General features: G+C 39.5%; 1 gene segment (V, D, J or C); it reads left to right on the top strand.

Moving 5' to 3' along the window:
- Nucleotides 1-906: 906 nt before the first annotated feature.
- LOC148000174 (T-cell receptor gamma chain C region 5/10-13-like) overlaps nt 907-20,293 on the top strand; it is a 34,075-nt gene continuing 14,688 nt past the window's right edge. Inside the window, 4 exon segments of the C gene segment in view lie at nt 907-949; nt 1,054-1,351; nt 13,263-13,270; nt 14,452-14,508. Coding sequence covers nt 907-949; nt 1,054-1,351; nt 13,263-13,270; nt 14,452-14,508 — 406 coding nt within the window.

Below are 20,293 nucleotides of genomic sequence, written 5' to 3'. Positions count from 1 at the left end.
ATACTTAAGAGTTCTGTGTTACTGAATGTTATTGAATGTCTTTTTCCTCTGTCTCCATTTGTCAAATGGAGAAGAACACAGCACTTCATACAGCTGCAGATAATGTTAAACCAAGGCAGGTAACAAAGTTGTCAAATGTCCAAGAAATCCCCAATGGCTATGAAACACTAATGTCAACCTTAGTCTTGAATGCTAATGCTATCATTAAAGGTTAGCCAGGGCTGTCTTAGGTTGTACACACTTAAGCTGCAACCTGACTCCAAGACCCCACAAGAGGAGACAAAACTTTCCAAAGACTACCATGCTTCGTACCTGTTAACAGTTTCAATTCAGTTATTTCTTTGAAGTTCCTGTATTAGAAATGGAATGCACTTAGCCAAGTCGAAATCTACTTTGCATTTGGTAGAATAAAACACAAAATATCTTTTTGCTTGTGCACAGAGTGTCAACCAAGGATAGCATCTGATGTTTTTCTTCTAGTGCAGAACATCACAGTCAGTCTTTGTATCTGGGTCTTGAATCAATAGCAAATCACACACACAAAAAAAAAACAGACAGTTTAAAGCAAATGTCTCTTCATAGTCTCCAAGTAACATAAATACGGTGGAGTCAAGGACTGACTGGGCCACTCTCTCTACTCTGTACCCAAATGAAGACTTTAAAAGGTGTCTCTCTAGATCTTTAATCCACAGATACATCAGATCTGCAGCTGTGAGGCAGGAAACCCCAGAACTTCTCAGAACTGGAGCAGACCAAGACCAACCCTGGGGGGTCCGAACCTCCAGATCTGCATTTTTCTGAGACAGCATTTTTCTGAGATAGGACAGCCCAATCTCCTGCTGGTAACCTGAAATACCAGCTTGCAGAGCACTTCTTGCCTCTGCGTGAAGCGGCTCACCCACTGGGATGCTGCTCCTGAGATGGTTCACCTTCTCCTGCCTCTGGGTTTGTAAGTAGACATTTCTGTGTGCAGGAGGCAGTGAAAGCATCCTCCTTTCCATTTCTTCAAATACTGTTTGATTTGCTCATGAGGACTTTTCTCTTTCCTTGCAGTTGGGCTTGGGCAGTTGAAGCAAACGAAAATGTCAGTCACCAGAGCAACAGATCAGAGTGCCCAAATACCCTGTATAGTTTCTGTTCCAGACTTCGGCACCACACCTATACATTGGTACCGGCAGAAAACAAACCAACAGATTGAGTATCTAATATTTGTCAGGTCAAGCTACAATCAACGCCCCTTAGACGGGAAGAATAAGAAAATTGAAGCAAGAAAAGATTTTCAAACTTCTACTTCAACCTTGACATTAAATTACTTGAAGAAAGAAGATGAAGCCACCTACTACTGTGCGCTGTGGGCATACACAACATTAGAGCTTCTAGACCAGCCTGTATAAGAACCATTTGCCATCTGTGCCACCCACATCCTTCTTGGCAAGCAAAGCCACTTGATGCTCAGCCAAGGGCCACAAGAGCTTTCCTTACCCACAGCACTTGGAGCTTCTGGGACACATCCTGGGTTCTGTTTACCCAGTGCGGTCCGAAGTCCTGTGGATTACAGACTAAAGACAGGATAGACCCCACACTAACTCAGTTAGGGTATCTGAGAGTTATTCAAATAGAGGACTGAGAACTCCAAGAATGAAGTAGTCTTTTGTTAACTCTGCACAGAAGTTTGCAGTGACTGAATGGCTTAGAATTAAGTCAGAAGAGGGTTAAATGGAGGAGAGACAAAAATCCGACAGTGATATTTCCTGGTACAGTTTCCCAGTACCTTCACGAACACTGGGGATCTTCAGAGATTACGAGATCTGTCTTAAGTTACAACTTATAGTTGATAATGAAGAAACTAGTGACTGTAGCACCTGTAACTAAATAATCAGCTTGATTGGGGGATATTAGAGACCAATGGGCAGTTTTTGAGAGGTGGGTCAATGTAACAAAACTTGGTCTATATCCTTCATATACTTCAGTGATCTGCAAAGAAAATCGTGAGTTCAGAGCAAGAGCATCAGGAGATGCAATGGGCCACAGAACAAATTAAAAAACAAAACGAAAATCATACTGTAGTTGCTAGACTGCCTAGGAAGATGGGGTTGGGGATGAGTTGAATAAGAAAGAGGAGGCTAGTTAGTGTGCCTACAATGTGTTATATGGGTATATGAAACAATAAGTTAACAAAAAGAGGAAGAAATCTCCCTGTACCTCATAAAACACCAATATAAGAAACAATCTTTGACAATTATGATTATTCTAAGTTTAATAGTGGAATGATTGAGTAATTCCAAAAAATAATGTGCCAAAATGCTAAAAATTAAAAAAAATACAGATTCCTGTCCCAAGTCCTTGGAATCTACTTTCGGTGGCATGAAGTTCCCAGGGAGAGCTGTCTTTTAGAACATCCACGATGGTGAAGAAATGAAGTGTTGTAGTCCTGATACCAAATCATCCTGAACTAGCTTTAAGTCCTTAATCATTTTTAATTGTTCTTATTTGTATTTGATGAGCATCTTTATGTCTAACAGGTAAACCTTTTGGAATATGCTAACAGCCCACGAGCTGGCCCTGCGCCACAGGCGAACGTTCTGTGAGATACTGTCTGGTGCCTTTGGTAGGGATTTCCCCACTTTGCTATAATCCATCCACTTGATATTTTCACCAAAGCATTTAAAAAGTGCCGTGATTTATGACTGACTCTTGTTACATCACTACAAAACCTTCATTAAACTGTTTCTAGGTTGGAACATAACATTTGTGATAAACTCAATGCATGATCCTGAAAAACGGTCACTTATTGTCCCCTCTGAAATTCAATTCTCCTTTTGTCCATTAAAATGAGAGCCATGTTTTGCAATGATACTTGTAATTAATGTGGAAAAACTCTGATTTCAGAAAGTATACTTAAATAGATGTTGTGCTAATCTCCTTTGGGAGGATGAAGCAGGGACTGGATGACGTTGAGAGTAGCCTGGGCAACACTACTGCAGAGGAGAAGAGAGACGGAGAGGCAGATAGAGACTGACTGACAGGTGGAGAGAGACAGAGAGACAGACACACAAAGACAAAGACAGGCAAGAAGAAGGCAAATAAGAAAAATGAGTTTTTTTATATTACTAATATTAGTATAATTAATAGAGGTGATGTATAACATGGGATTATCAATAGTTTAGGTAAATTTTATTTCCATGTCTTTGCCCTTGAATTCGCCTCATTCTTCTATCTCTTAATTATAGATTTGCTCTTTCACATGTCCCAAAGGTCTCAAATGTTGCATCCCTGTGCTACTTTTTCTTTTTTTTAGATTTATTTTATTTTTTTATGTATGTGAATACAATGTGGCTCTTTTCACACACCCCATAAGATGGCATCAAATCCCATTACAGATGGTTGTGAGCCACCATGTGGTTGCTGAGAATTAAACTCAGGACCTCTGGAAGAGCAGAGAGTGATCTTAACGCCTGAGCCATCTCTCCAGCACATCCCTGTGGTTTTTTTTTAATCTTTATTAACTTGAATACTTCTTATTTATATTTCGATTGTTATTCCCCTTGCCGGCTTCCAGGCCTACATCCCCCTAGCCCCTCCCCCTCCCCTTCTCTATGGGTGTTCCCCTACCCATCCTCCTCCGATTACCTCCCTCCCCCCAACAATCAACAATTCACTGGGATTCAGTCTTGGCAGGACCAATGGCTTCCCCTTCCACTGGTGCTCTTACTAGGCTATTCATTCCTACCTATGCAGTTGGAGTCTAGGGTCAGTCCATGTATAGTCTTTGGGTAGTGGCTTAGTCCCTGGGAGCTCTGGTTGGTTGGCATTGTTGTTCATATGGGGTCTCAAGCCCCTTCAAGCTCTTTCAGTCCTTTCTAAGATTCCTTCAACAGGGGTCCTATTCTCAGTTCAGTGGTTTAATGAAGGCATTCGCCTCTGTATTTGCTGTATTCTGGCTGTGTCTCTCAGGACAGATCTACATCCGGTTCCTGTCAGCCTGCACTTCATTGCTCCATCCATCTTGTCTAATTGGGTGGCTGTATATGTGTGGGCCACATATCGGGCAGGATCTGAATAGGTGTTCCTTCTGTGTCTGTTTTAATCTTTGCCTCTCTATTCCCTGCCAAGGGTATTCTTGTTCCCCTTTTAAAGAAGGAGTGAAGAATTCACATGTTGATCATCCGTCTTGAGTTTCATTTGTTCTAGGCATCTAGGGTAATTCAAGCATTTGGGCTAATAGCCACTTATCAATGAGTGCATACCATATGTGTTTTTCTGTGATTGGGTTACCTCACTCAGGATGATATTTTCAAGTTCCGACCATTTGCCTACGAATTTCATGAAGTCATTGTTTTTGATAGCTGAGTAATATTCCATTGTGTAGATGTACCACATTTTCTGTATCCATTCCTCTGTTGAAGGGCATCTGGGTTCTTTCCAGCTTCTGGCTATTATAAATAAGGCTGTGATGAACATAGTGGAGCACGTGTCTTTTTTATATGTTGGGGCATCTTGTGGGTATAGAGAGGTATAGCTGGATCCTCAGGCAGTTCAATGTCCAATTTTCTGAGGAACCTCCAGACTGATTTCCAGAATGGTTTTACCAGTCTGCAATCCCACCAACAATGGAGGAGTGTTCCTCTTTATCCCCATCCTCGCCAACATCTGATGTCACCTGAGTTTTAGATCTTAGCCATTCTCACTGGTGTGAGGTGAAATCCCATAGTTGTTTTGATTTGCATTTCCCTTATGTCTAAAGATGTTGAACATTTCTTTAGGTGTTTCTCAGCCATTCGGCATTCCTCAGCTGTGAATTCTTTGTTTAGCTCTGAACCCCATTTTTAATAGGGTTATTTGTCTCCCTGCGGTCTAACTTCTTGAGTTCTTTGTATATTTTGGATATAAGGCCTCTATCTGTTGTAGGATTGGTAAAGATCTTTTCCCAATCTGTTGGTTGCCGTTTTGTCCTAACCACAGTGTCCTTTGCCTTACAGAAGCTTTGCAGTTTTATGAGATTCCATTTGTCGATTTTTGATCTTAGAGCATAAGCCATTGGTGTTTTGTTCAGGAAATTTTTTCCAGTGCCTATGTGTTCCAGATGCTTCCCTAGTTTTTCTTCTATTAGTTTGAGTGTATCTGGTTTGATGTGGAGGTCCTTGATCCACTTGGACTTAAGCTTTGTACAGGGTGATAAGCATGGATTGATCTGCATTCTTCTACATGTTGACCTCCAGTTGAACCAGCACCATTTGCTGAAAATGCTATCTTTTTTTCCATTGGATGGTTTTGGCTCCTTTGTCAAAAATCAAGTGCCCATAGGTGTGTGGGTTCATTTCTGGGTCTTCAATTCTGTTCCATTGGTCTATCTGTCTGTCTCTGTACCAAGTCTTCAATTCTGTTCCATTGGTCTATCTGTTTGTCTCTGTACCAATACCATGCAGTTTTTATCACTATTGCTCTGTAATACTGCTTGAGTTCATGGATAGTGATTCCCCCTGAAGTCCTTTTATTGTTGAGGATAGTTTTAGCTATCCTGAGTTTTTTTGTTATTCCAGATGAATTTGCAAATTGTTCTGTCTAATTCTTTGAAGAATTGGATTGGTATTTTGATGGGGATTGCATTGAATCGGTAGATCGCTTTTGGTAGAATGGCCATTTTTACTATATTAATCCTGCCAATCCATGAGCATTGGAGATCTTTCCATCTTCTGAGGTCTTCTTCAATTTCTTTCTTCAGAGTCTTGAAGTTCTTATTGTACAGATCTTTTACTTGCTTGGTTAAAGTCACTCCGAGGTACTTTATATCATTTGGATCTATTATGAAGGGTGTCATTTCCCTAATTTCTTTCTCAGCTTGTTTCTCTTTTGTGTAGAGGAAGACTACTGATTTATTTGAGTTAACTTTATACCCAGCCACTTTGCTGAAGTTTTTTTATCAGCTTTAGTAGTTCTCTGGTGGAACTTTTGGGATCACTTAAATATACTATCATATCATCTGCAAATAGTGATATTTTGACTTCTTCTTTTCTGATCTGTATCCCCTTGACCTCCTTTTATTGTCTGATTGCTCTGGCTAGAACTTCAAGAACTATATTGAATAAGTAGGGAGAGAGTGGGCAGCCTTGTCTAGTCCCTGATTTTAGTGGAATTGCTTCAAGTTTCTCTCCATTTAATTTAATGTTAGCAACTGGTTTTCTGTATATGGCTTTTACTATGTTTAGGTATGGGCCTTGAATTCCTATTCTTTCCAGGCCTTTATCATGAAGGGGTGTTGAATTTTGTCAAATGCTTTCTCAGCATCTAATGAAATGATCATGTGGTTTTGTTCTTTCAGTTTGTTTATATAATGGATCACGTTGACGATTTTCCGTATATTAAACCATCCCTGCATGCCTGGGATGAAGCCTACTTGATCATGGTGGATGATTGTTTTGATGTGCTCTTGGATTCGGTTTGCCAGAATTTTATTGAGTATTTTTGCCTCGATATTCATAAGGGACATTGGTCTGAAGTTCTCTTTCTTTGTTGGGTCTTTGTGTGGTTTAGGTATAAGAATAATTGTGGCTTCATAGAAGGAATTTGGTAGTGCTCCATCTCTTTCAATTTTGTGGAATAGTTTGGATAATATTGGTATGAGGTCTTCTATGAAGGTCTGATAGAATTCTGCACTAAACCAGTCTGGACCTGGGCTCTTTTTGGTTGGGAGACCTTTAATGACTGCTTCTATTTCCTTAGGAGTTATGGGGTTGTTTAACTGGTTTATCTGTTCCTGATTTAACTTCGGTTCCTGGTATCTGTCTAGGAAATTGTCCATTTCCTGCAGATTTTCAAGTTTTGTTGAATATAGGCGTTTATAGTAAGATCTGATGATTTTTTTGAATTTCCTCTGAATCTGTAGTTATGTCTCCCTTTTCATTTCTGATTTTGTTAATTTGGACACACTCTCTGTGTCCTCTCGTTAGTCTGGCTAAGGGTTTATCTATCTTGTTAATTTTCTCAAAGAACCAACTTTTGGTTCTGTTGATTCTTTCTATGGTCCTTTTTGTTCTATTTGGTTGATTTCAGCTTTGAGTTTGATTATTTCCTGCCTTCTACTCCTCCTGGGTGAATTTGCTTTTTTTTTCTAGAGCTTTTAGGTGTGCTGTCAAGCTGCTGACATAACCTCTTTCCTGTTTCTTTCTGCAGGCACTCAGAGCTATGAGTTTTCTTCTTAGCACAGCTTTCATTGTGTCCCATAAGTTTGGGTATGTTGTACCTTCATTTTCATTAAATTCTAAAAAGTCTTTAATTTCTTTCTTTATTTCTTCCTTGACCAGGTTATCATTGAATAGAGCATTGTTCAATTTCCACGTATATGTGGGCATTCTTCCCTTATTATTATTGAAGACCAGTTTTAGGCCGTGGTGGTCTGATAGCACGCATGGGAGTATTTCTATCTTTCTGTACCTGTTGAGGCCCGTTTTTTGACCAATTATATGGTCAGTTTTGGAGAAAGTACCATGAGTAGCTGAGAAGAAGGTATATCCTTTTGCTTTAGGATAGAATGTTCTATAAATATCTGTTAAATCCATTTGGCTCATGACTTCTCTTAGTCTGTCTACGTCTTTGTTTAATTTCTGTTTCCATGATCTGTCCATTGATGAGAGTGGGGTGTTGAAATCTCCTACTATTATTGTGTGAGGTGCTATGTGTTTTGAGCTTTAGTAGGGTTTCTTTTACGTATGTAGGTGACCTTGTATTTGGGGCATAGATATTTAGGATTGAGAGTTCATCTTGGTGGATTTTTCCTTTGATGAATATGAAGTGTCCTTCCTTATCTTTTTTGATGACTTTTAGTTGAAAATTGATTTTATTTGATATTAGAATGGGTACTCCAGCTTGCTTCTTCAGACCATTTGCTTGGAAAGTTGTTTTCTAGCCTTTCACTCTGAGGTAGTGTCTGTCTTTGTCTCTGAGGTGTGTTTCCTGTAGGCAGCAGAATGTAGGGTCCTTGTTGCATATCCAGTTTGTTAATCTATGTCTTTTTATTGGGGAGTTGAGGCCATTGATGTTGAGCGATATTAAGGAATTGTGATTGTTGCTTCCTGTTATATTCATATTTGTATGTGAGATTATGTTTCTGTGCTTTTCTTCTCTTTGTTTTGTTGCCAAGATGATTATTTTCTTGCTTTTTCTAGGGTGTAGCTTCCCTCCTTATGTTGGGCTTTGCCATTTATTATCCTTTGTAGGGCTGAATTTGTAGAAATATATTGTGTAAATTTGGTTTTGTCAGGGAATATCTTGGTTTTTCCATCCATGTTAATTAACAGTTTTGCTGGATACAGTAACCTGGGATGGCAATTGTGTTCTCTTAGGGTCTGTATGACATCTGTCCAGGATCTTCTGGCTTTCATAATCTCTGGTTAGAAGTCTGGTGTAATTCTGATAGGTCTGCCTTTATATGTTACTTGACCTATTTCCCTTACTGCTTTTAATATTCTTTCTTTGTTTTGTGCATTTGGTGTTTTGACTATTATGTGATGGGAGGTGTTTCTTTTCTGGTCCAATCTATTTGGAGTTCTGTAGGCTTCTTGTATGTTTATGGGCATCTCTTTCTTTAGGTTAGGGAAGTTTTCTTCTATGATTTTGTTGAAGATATTTACTGGTCCTTTGAGCCGGGAGTCTTCACTCTCTTCTATACCCTATCCTCAGGTTTGATCTTCTCATTGAGTCCTGGATTTCCTGTATGTTTTGGACCAGTAGCTTTTTCCATTCTAAATAATCTTCGACAGTTTTGTCGATGTTTTCTATGGAATCTTCTGCTCCTGAGATTCTCTCTTCTATCTCTTGTATTCTGTTTGTGATGCTTGTAACTATGGCTCCTTATCTCTTCCTTTGGTTTTCTATATCCAGGCTTGTCTCCCTTTGTGCTTTCTTTATTGCTTCTCTTTCCATTTTTAATTCCTTCACCTGTTTGATTGGGTTTCCCTTGAATTCTTTCAGGGATTTTTGTGATTCCTCACTATAGGCTTCTACTTGTTTATGTGTGTTATCCTGTGTTTCTCTAAGGGAGTTCTTTGTGTGTTTCTTGAAGTCCTCCATCATTATGATCAAACGTGATTTTAAATCTAGATCTTGCTTTTCTGGTGCGTTTGGATATTCAGTGTTTGCTTTGATGGGAGAATTGGGCTCCCATTATGCCATGTAATCTTGGTTTCTGTTGCTTGGGTTCCTGTGCTTTCCTCTCCCCATCAGGTTGTCCCTGGTGTTACCTTGTTCTGCTTTTCTAGGTGGCTAGACCGTCCTATAGGCTTGTGTGTCAGGAGTGCTGTAAACCTGTTTTCCTGTTTTCTTTCAGCCAGTTATGGGAACAGAGTGTTCTGCTTTTAGGTGTGTAGTCTTTCCTGTCTACTGGTCTTCAGTTGTTCCTGTGGAACTGTGTCCTGAGCACACCAGGCAGGTCGCTTGGAGCAGAAAAGTTGGTCTTACCTGTGGTCCTGCAGCTGAAGTGGCTCCTGGGTGGCTGCTTTTTAGCTCTCTGTGAGGGTGGCAAGCAGGAGGGCCTGCGCCACCTTTTCCCAGGGCCCCCATTTACCAGGGTCCCAGATGGCGTTAGGTGTTTTCCTGTGGAGTCAGAAATGTGGGCAGAATGTAGTCTCTTCTGACTTCCCAGGCATATCTGCCCTCTGAAGGTTTAGCTCTCTCTCCCATGGGATTTGGGTGCAGGGAGCTTTTGATGGGGTCCCTTCAGATCTGGGTGGTGTCTGGACCGCAGGGGACCTGCCACTTGGGTGCCCCTGTCTTCCCGTTCCCATAGGCCCTGTACAGTTTCCTCTTGGGCCAGGGATGTGGGCAGGGGTGGACAGTATTTGTGGTCTCTCCCGCTCTGAAGTCTCAGGAGTGCCCACCTGTCCAGGGGATGAGCTCTCTCTCCCAAGAGGTTTGGGAGCAAGGAACTCCATCCCTGTGCTTCTTAAGATTTATTATGCTCTTTGACTGATTGAGTCGACTACTCTAGCTTATCTTCAGTCACTGGTATCCTATTGTCACCATGACTATTCTACTGATGAAGACTTTCCACCTTGCCTTTTATTTGACTTACTAAGTTTTTACTTCTAGCATTGGTTTAGCCTAACTTCTCTTCCACATCTTTCACTTGGTTCAATTCTATTTTCATATTCTGAATTGTCTTTGATATTTTGTTTGCTCGTTCTCTCTGAGCATTCACCCAGACATTTTATTCTTAGCCTCTTTGCATCCATCTGGGAATGAGTTCATGTTCTCTTAGAAAATATTTATCTTTTCCCAGAAAATATCTATAACTTAATAATTATTTTATGAAGTTTTGTTTAAATTGCTCTCACTGGGGATTACTTGTTTAGTAATTTAGGAGGAAACATAGTGTGGGCTTTTTATGTAGCTCATGTTTTAAAATTGGTCTTGGCACACATGGAGGCAATTTTCTGGTTTGGTGTTTGGCATGAGTTTCTGGCCTACTTTTACTGAATGGATGTTTTGATCTCTTTTTGTTGTTCCCTAGGCTTAGATAGTTTTATATCAGATAGATGACGCTTGAAGTTCTGGCCTAGAGGTATCCATACTCATCTATGAATGAGAAAGCTGGCCTGACACCAGCACAGTTGGGAGCTGTATTACCTTTGACATCACCAGTTGGTGTCTTGCTTGAGCCGCCATAGAGGGAATGGGGAGCTGTACTGTCAGGCAGGGTATAGTGAGGTTGTAAATAGCAGCTGTTGGTGGTATGGTCTCCAACCTGACAACTAGGCAGGTATTCTGGAGTGTCCTGTACATGATATTAGACTTTGTGATGCCAAGAGTTATCTAAGATGTGTGCAACTTAATTTTTTTATCATTCCATATTTCTCAGTACTAACTAAATGAGTCTTTGTTACATATCCATTCCCTGAAATTGTCTGTTTTGCTTTGGTTAAATTACATATCTTTGATTTCATTTTCCTAATTTGCAATGGAGAATATGATATTAACTTTATTAAACTATTGAAAGGTATCACCAAATAATCTAGATAAAGTTTTTGTAATGCCTGTACTCATCCATCATTAAATAACTAATATTATTGAATAACTGTTAAGACTTGGTCTGGGTTTTTAGCGCATATTAGTGGATGAAATCATTTAGACAACTAATTATGCGGGGCTGACTAAAATAAGCAGGCCTGTTTTTAATGCCTGTTAAAATGGTACAAGGGACATAAAGGATCTTTAAGTTGACCATTTAATGGCAACACTCAACAGCCAAAGAAGGTCTAAAGCAGATTTCTTTTTCCAGATTATTAAAAGTCTAAAGTTGGGGTTGATGTAAATTCTCCCTGTCTCTAATAGCCTACCTCCAAGTATTCCAGGTTAAATGTAGCATGAGCAACAATGTTTGTAAGTTTCATTCAAAAGAAATTTCAAATGTAGACCTCAAGGACTATGTATCTTCTATCTATCTATCTATCTATCTATCTATCTATCTATCTATCTATCTATCTCTTAACTATCATTTAGCTGGCTATTCAGTATATATAATCTATATACTTATACATTTATCTGCCATCTATCATCTCCTAGTTACTTGTCATCATTCTCTTATCAGTCATCTATTATCCATAATCTATATACCTATCATCTATTATCTAGCATTTTTCTATGGCTTTTATTATCTAACATCTATTTCAGTACTTTCTTAATCACCTCCATCATCCCCCTTCTTTTTCTTCTTTCTCTCCACCCCGACTTCTTTCCTTTCATCTTTCTCTTTCTTATTCTCTCTGGTGCTATCACTTCTCAAACTATGTGCACAATAACTTCACTTTTTAAACAAGTAAGCAGCTTCTTTATATTAATAAATTCAAGTAGAAAAAGTGGAAAATCACATTTTTACTTAAAATTTGATTAGTAAAACAACTTTTGTAGCACACCTTGATGAATAAGAGATTCCTCTTTTGCTACTCAACATACTTTACTGAAAATGTATAATTATGAAGAGGATAAAAACAGAAGGTGTTCATTTACAATAGTGTGCATAGTGTATAGCTATATGATTATTATAATACTTGGAATCAAGCTTCAGACTCTGGGGAAACTCTGCACCTATGAAGGGTTTTTACTATTCATAAGGCTCTGAAATTTTCTTCTATGACTGTGGAATTCTCATCATATTCTATACTGTGTATAGTAATGAAACTCTTCCTGTGTGATTATTATAATCAAATACTGCTTGAAACCTGTTAGATAGTATAGAAAACATAAAAAAACCATCTCCCACTTGGACACAGATAAGAATGAAGGTACCTTTAGCCTGTTAGTCAACAATGGTATCACATCAGATGAAGCCACATACTTTTGTGCCTCCTGGGATCTTACAGTGTCTCAGCATCTTAAGGTACCTGTTAGAAAACCTTCCTATCCCTGCTCCTTGGCTTCCCTCACAGTCCTAAGATCACCAAGAGCCGTCAGTGCTCTTATTCATGGGTTCACAGCTATCAGGACTGGGCATAACACTGGGACTTAAGTTTCATTTATCTCAGAGTTATCACTGCAAATAAGGAAGCTAAAGCCGAGAATGGGTCTGAAACTGGTGACCTACAAAGGTGACTGCACTTGTCTTTGTGCCTTTTCCTGTCTCTCCTATGATGATTGCCAAGTCAAGCTTCTTTTAGAAAACATTTTGATTAGCTTTAGTTCTCACCGTGGCATAACCTGGAAAGAGAGTGTGAATGGGGAATTGTCATTAGATTGTGATGGCACCTGTGAAATCAAAATGACACTAGTCTGTGTAAGTGTCTGCCTTTCACCTCTCACACAGGTCAATAGATATAGTATATATTTTTAGGAAAATACCATATACATATATATGTACATATATATATATATATACATACACATTATATATAGAGATACAGATACATGTAAATAGATAGATTTAGATATAGATATAGATAAAGATATAGATATAGATGATATAGATATAGATAGAGATAGAGATAGAGATAGATAGAGATAGAGATAGAGATAGAGATAGAGATAGAGGTAGAGGTAGAGATAGAGATAGAGATATAGATATAGATATAGATATAGATATAGATATAGATATAGATATAGATATAGATATAGATAGATATAGATATAGGAAGCAAATAGCCTGCTCAACTTTCTTACAGAAATCCCAACTAGTTAGCAACAGAAGTCGGTAAACAACATCAACGTTTCTGGAAAAGAACTGATGTGAACTCAATGTATAAACTATTCTTTTGTCTCAAAATGCCAGTTGGGAGATGGAGAGGTAACTTAGTACAAGTGCTTTCTGTTATTACAGGGGTCACGGGTTTGGTTCCCATTACCCACATGAAGGCTTATAACTGCCCGTAACTCCAGTTCCAGGGGATTCATGCCTTCTCTGGCTTCTGTGGGCACTGTATGTATGTTCTTACATACACATATGCAGGCAAAATATTCACAGAAATAAAACTAAAATTTTAACATTTACATGTAAAACTGTATTTGGGATATAGTTTTCTTCTATGGTTTTGTCCTCTCATCTGGCTCGGTGGCTCTGAGTGGGCCATTGATAGTTGTTCTGATCACCAACAGTCTTTCATCCTCTGGAACAGAGTTCATGTGTGCTCAGGAAATGCATGCCTGGACTCTTGAGTCTTGGACATGGTAGTGAGTCGGGTCTGGTAGGACTTTCAGCTGGGCTCCAGAACATTTCTGGACATTCCTCTCCTCCTATTGGGGTGAGCAACCTGAGTTTACCAAACTGCCTTCAGGGGACACTTTTTCTTTTTTCCAGATTTTCCAAATACCAGATTTTAGTTACTGCTTTCTACTGTAAATAAGGAATGCATGATTCCATGGGAGATAGAATTGTATAATTTTATTTTCTTATATGTGAGAAAAAGGAAGTTGAAGCCATTTCCTAGTAGGCACCACCCTGATAGAGAATCCTGATGTTAAGAGCTCGTTTCTTCACTAGCCATGCAGGGCTTGGGTCACCATCTTTAAATTTTGGTTGGTACATTTCCATTGCCATTGCTAAACAGTATTCTCCCTCAAGAAACCACAAATTATTGAAGAAGTGGCCTTGGCATTTCTGAGAACAGAGGCACCTTGGTGACTTATCATACCAGTTTCATCAGAATTAAACCTCTGAGAATCACACACAAAAAAGGAGAGACTTAATTCTGAGAATACATTTCCTGGTAAGTTAGAAAAGTAGCTGGTTTGTGGCGTGACCCAGCCCTCTTTACCTTTTACCATTCCCACTGTCTGTTTACACTTTCCAGTCATCACTACCTAACAGAAGAGAAGAATTTGTGAAGGAAACTTACAAACTATTGGATGATACAAAACTTCCCTAAGGAATCCATGTTATCTTTCTAAGATAAGAGTTCCTAACTGGCTTATTGCACTGAAGCTCAAGAGAGGCTCACGTATTTGTAGAAGCTCTGAACAATGTGTCAGGCACATCGTGGGTCAAAATATTTGCCAAAGGGACAAAACTCGTAGTAATTCCCTCAGGTAAGGAAGCTGTTGTGTTGTTATCTTAGAGTGAATAATGAGTTTTTTTCTTGTTTCTAGAAAAGCAATAACAATGATGATCAGCCACATCTGACCACAACTTCACATTTATGAGTTACTGGATATAGAAAGAAAGCCACATTGTAAACGATTTCTTCCTTCCTTGTCAGTTAGCAAACTGAAATCCGGCATTTAAAATTCTCAGACAAGATGGCAGTTAGAATTCTGGGAGAACTGTTTATGCTATTTACCAATATTGCATCAGGTTACCCTTTTGTAGAATATCTTTTAAGTGGGGCTCCTCAAAGTGGAATTTTATAATTCTTCTCTGTATATTTGGAGAATTGCATTAGATTCTTTTCTTCAGAGACCTGCAATATCCCTATTCTTGATTATAATACATGCCTAAGTACAGTGAAAACTTCTTACAGAAAATTCTAAGGATGTCAACACATCTATCTCATATACCTGACAGCTTCAGGTAGTGTGGGAACAGACAGAATTGGCTCTGAGACACTAAGATGCTGTCCGAATAAGGCCGGGTTTAGTGGCATGTGCATCTTCCAGATGGCATTTGAGTCCCAGGTCCATGGAAAGACCCTTCATGGCTCTGCATCTGCCTTTGACCATCTATGCTCTCAAGTAGCAAATAGCTTTTCCTCAGACTGGAAGAGGTAAAAAGGGTAGCTGAGACATAAACTTTGCACTGAAGAGCTTCCCGATGCTGTGATTAAGCCTCACAAGGTCTTGGACTGTGGCTTCTAGAAAGTCAAGCGGCCCTGGTTTACTTGATTCCTTAATTTGTGTAATAGCTATAGCTTTTTAAAGCCCAAATCTAGGATGAGCCTTTCACATCTCAAACCATAAAAGATCTGAAACACTTGTGGGTGGAAGCATTTTGAATGAATGATTCTTGAAATGTGGACCAGGAAAAATTAGAGAATGTGGCCACAAGTTATTAAAGAGAAAAATAACACTAGAAAACATTTTGAAGGCTAGATGTTAAGGGAGTGTGTGTATCTGCAGTCATTATGCTACATTATTATACACGTGTATTTCTGTATTGGTATCAAATTTGTTGGAAATACTGAAGAATCTAAAAGAAGGTAAGCTGTACTAAATAGCACTCCTTAGCTTATAATTCACAGCTGCCTCTACTCTCATGAAGATAGAAATAACCACACGTTAGCATGTTCTGGTTCATAGTGCAGAATTAAATTCAATGCTCAGAAAACTGTCAGGGAATCTTCAAGTCAAAAGGAGATTTTCCAAACAAGGAATAGCTTATGAGATCATCATTAAGAATTCATATCCTGACCCGCGGATCCCGGCCCGCAGCAGCTCTCTGCTCCCAGACCCGGTGAGAGAGAGACCCAACCGCCTGGTCAGGTGGGCACTCCTGAGGCTGCAGAGCGGAAGAGACCACCAACACTGCTCACCCCTGCCCACATCCCTGGCCCAAGAGGAAACTGTATAAGGCCTCTGGGTTCCCGTGGGGGAGGGCCCAGGAGCGGCAGGACCCCTGCCACAGACACCGCCGGACCCTGAAGGAAACAGACCGGATAAACAGTTCTCTGCACCCAAATCCCGTGGGAGGGAGAGCTAAACCTTCAGAGAGGCAGACAGGCCTGGGAAACCAGAAGAGACTGCTCCCTGCACACACATCTCGGACGCCAGAGGAAAAAGCCAAAGACCATCTGGAACCCTGGTGCACTGAAGCTCCCGGAAGGGGCGGCACAGGTCTTCCTGGTTGCTGCCGCTGCAGAGAGCCCCTGGACAGCACCCCACGAGCAAACCTGAGCCTCGGGACCACAGGTAAGACCAAATTTTCTGCTGCAAGAAAGCTGCCTGGTGAACTCAAGACACAGGAACAGCTGAAGACCTGTAGAGAGGAAAAACTACACGCCCGAAAGCAGAACACTCTGTCCCCATAACTGACTGAAAGAGAGGAAAACAGGTCTACAGCACTCCTGACACACAGGCTTATAGGACAGTCTAGCCACTGTCAGAAATAGCAGAACAAAGTAACACTAGAGATAATCTGATGGCGAGAGGCAAGCGCAGGAACCCAAGCAACAGAAACCAAGACTACATGCCATCATCGGAGCCCAATTCTCCCACCAAAACAAACATGGAATATCCAAACACACCAGAAAAGCAAGATCTAGTTTCAAAATCATATTTGATCATGATGCTGGAGGACTTCAGGAAAGACCTGAACACACTTAGGGAAGCACAGGAAAACATTAATAAACAAGTAAAAGCCTACAGAGAGGAATCGCAAAAATCCCTGAAAGAATTCCAGGAAAACACAAACAAACAGTTGAAGGAATTAAAAATGGAAATAGAAGCAATCAAGAAAGAACACATGGAAACAACCCTGGATATAGAAAACCAAAAGAAGAGACAAGGAGCTGTAGATACAAGCTTCACCAACAGAATACAAGAGATGGAAGAGAGAATCTCAGGAGCAGAAGATTCCATAGAAATCATTGACTCAACTGTCAAAGATAATGTAAAGCGGAAAAAGCTACTGGTCCAAAACATACAGGAAATCCAGGACTCAATGAGAAGATCAAACGTAAGGATAATAGGTATAGAAGAGAGTGAAGACTCCCAGCTCAAAGGACCAGTAAATATCTTCAACAAAATCATAGAAGAAAACTTCCCTAACCTAAAAAAAGAGATACCCATAGACATACAGGAAGCCTACAGAACTCCAAATAGATTGGACCAGAAAAGAAACACCTCCCGTCACATAATTGTCAAAACACCAAACGCACAAAATAAAGAAAGAATATTAAAAGCAGTAAGGGAAAAAGGTCAAGTAACATATAAAGGGAGACCTATCAGAATCACACCAGACTTCTCGCCAGAAACTATGAAGGCCTGAAGATCCTGGACTGATGTTATACAGACCCTAAGAGAACACAAATGCCAGCCCAGATTACTGTAACCAGCAAAACTCTCAATTAACATTGATGGAGAAACCAAGATATTCCATGACAAAACCAAATTTACACAATATCTTTCTACAAATCCAGCACTACAAAGGATAATAAATGGTAAAGCCCAACAGAAGGAGGCAAGCTATACCCTAGAAGAAGCAAGAAACTAATCGTCTTGGCAACAAAACAAAGAGAATGAAAGCACACAAACATAACCTCACATCAAATATGAATATAACGGGAAGCAATAATCACTATTCCTTAATATCTCTCAATATCAATGGCCTCAACTCCCCAATAAAAAGACATAGATTAACAAACTGGATACGCAACGAGGACCCTGCATTCTGCTGCCTACAGGAAACACACCTCAGAGACAAAGACAGACACTACCTCAGAGTGAAAGGCTGGAAAACAACTTTCCAAGCAAATGGTCAGAAGAAGCAAGCTGGAGTAGCCATTCTAATATCAAATAAAATCAATTTCCAACTAAAAGTCATCAAAAAAGATAAGGAAGGACACTTCATATTCATCAAAGGAAAAATCAACCAAGATGAACTCTCAATCCTAAATATCTATGCCCCAAATACAAGGGCACCTACATATGTAAAAGAAACCTTACTAAAGCTCAAAACACACATTGCACCTCACACAATAATAGTGGGAGATTTCAACACCCCACTCTCATCAATGGACAGATCATGGAAACAGAAATTAAACAGTGATGTAGACAGACTAAGAGAAGTCATGAGCCAAATGGACTTAACGGATATTTATAGAACATTCTATCCTAAAGCAAAAGGATATACCTTCTTCTCAGCTCCTCATGGTACTTTCTCCAAAATTGACCATATAATTGGTCAAAAAACGGGCCTCAACAGGTACAGAAAGATAGAAATAATCCCATGCGTGCTATCGGACCACCACGGCCTAAAACTGGTCTTCAATAACAATAAGGGAAGAATGCCCACATATACGTGGAAATTGAACAATGCTCTACTCAATGATAACCTGGTCAAGGAAGAAATAAAGAAAGAAATTAAAAACTTTTTAGAATTTAATGAAAATGAAGATACAACATACTCAAACTTATGGGACACAATGAAAGCTGTGCTAAGAGGAAAACTCATAGCGCTGAGTGCCTGCAGAAAGAAACAGGAAAGAGCATATGTCAGCAGCTTGACAGCACACCTAAAAGCTCTAGAACAAAAAGAAGCAAATATACCCAGGAGGAGTAGAAGGCAGGAAATAATCAAACTCAGAGCTGAAATCAACCAAGTAGAAACAAAAAGGACCATAGAAAGAATCAACAGAACCAAAAGTTGGTTCTTTGAGAATATCAACAAGATAGATAAACCCTTAGCCAGACTAACGAGAGGACACAGAGAGTGTGTCCAAATTAACAAAATCAGAAATGAAAAGGGAGACATAACTACAGATTCGGAGGAAATTCAAAAAATCATCAGATCTTACTATAAAAACCTATATTCAACAAAATTTGAAAATCTTCAGGAAATGGACAATTTCCTAGACAGATACCAGGTATCGAAGTTAAATCAGGAACAGATAAACCAGTTAAACAACCCCATAACTCCTAAGGAAATAGAAGCAGTCATTAAAGGTCTCCCAACCAAAAAGAGCCCAGGTCCAGACGGGTTTAGTGCAGAATTCTATCAAACCTTCATAGAAGACCTCATACCAATATTATCCAAACTATTCCACAAAATTGAAACAGATGGAGCCCTACCGAATTCCTTCTATGAAGCCACAATTACTCTTATACCTAAACCACACAAAGACACAACAAAGAAAGAGAACTTCAGACCAATTTCCCTTATGAATATCGACGCAAAAATACTCAATAAAATTCTGGCAAACCGAATTCAAGAGCACATCAAAACAATCATCCACCATGATCAAGTAGGCTTCATCCCAGGCATGCAGGGATGGTTTAATATACGGAAAACCATCAACGTGATCCATTATATAAACAAACTGAAAGAACAGAACCACATGATCATTTCATTAGATGCTGAGAAAGCATTTGACAAAATTCAACACCCCTTCATGATAAAAGTCCTGGAAAGAATAGGAAGTCAAGGCCCATACATAAACATAGTAAAAGCCATATACAGCAAACCAGTTGCTAACATTAAACTAAATGGAGAGAAACTTGAAGCAATCCCACTAAAATCAGGGACTAGACAAGGCTGCCCACTCTCTCCCTACTTATTCAATATAGTTCTTGAAGTTCTAGCCAGAGCAATCAGACAACAAAAGGAGATCAAAGGGATACAGATCGGAAAAGAAGAGGTCAAAATATCACTATTTGCAGATGACATGATAGTATATTTAAGTGATCCCAAAAGTTCCACCAGAGAACTACTAAAGCTGATAAACAACTTCAGCAAAGTGGCTGGGTATAAAATTAACTCAAATAAATCAGTTGCCTTCCTCTATACAAAAGAAAAACAAGCCGAGAAAGAAATTAGGGAAACGACACCCTTCATAATAGACCCAAATAATATAAAGTACCTCGGTGTGACTTTAACCAAGCAAGTAAAAGATCTGTACAATAAGAACTTCAAGACACTGAGGAAAGAAATTGAAGAAGACCTCAGAAGATGGAAAGATCTCCCATGCTCATGGATTGGCAGGATTAATATGGTAAAAATGGCCATCTTACCAAAAGCAATCTACAGATTCAATGCAATCCCCATCAAAATACCAATCCAATTCTTCAAAGAGTTAGACAGAACAATTTGCAAATTCATCTGGAATAACAAAAAACCCAGGATAGCTAAAGCTATCCTCAACAATAAAAGGACTTCAGGGGG

This window comes from Rattus norvegicus, chromosome 17 (genome assembly GCF_021556685.1).
Source record: "Rattus norvegicus strain SHRSP/BbbUtx chromosome 17, alternate assembly SHRSP_T2T, whole genome shotgun sequence".
Lineage (NCBI taxonomy): Eukaryota > Metazoa > Chordata > Mammalia > Rodentia > Muridae > Rattus > Rattus norvegicus.
This window is presented reverse-complemented; position numbering and strand designations above follow the sequence as displayed.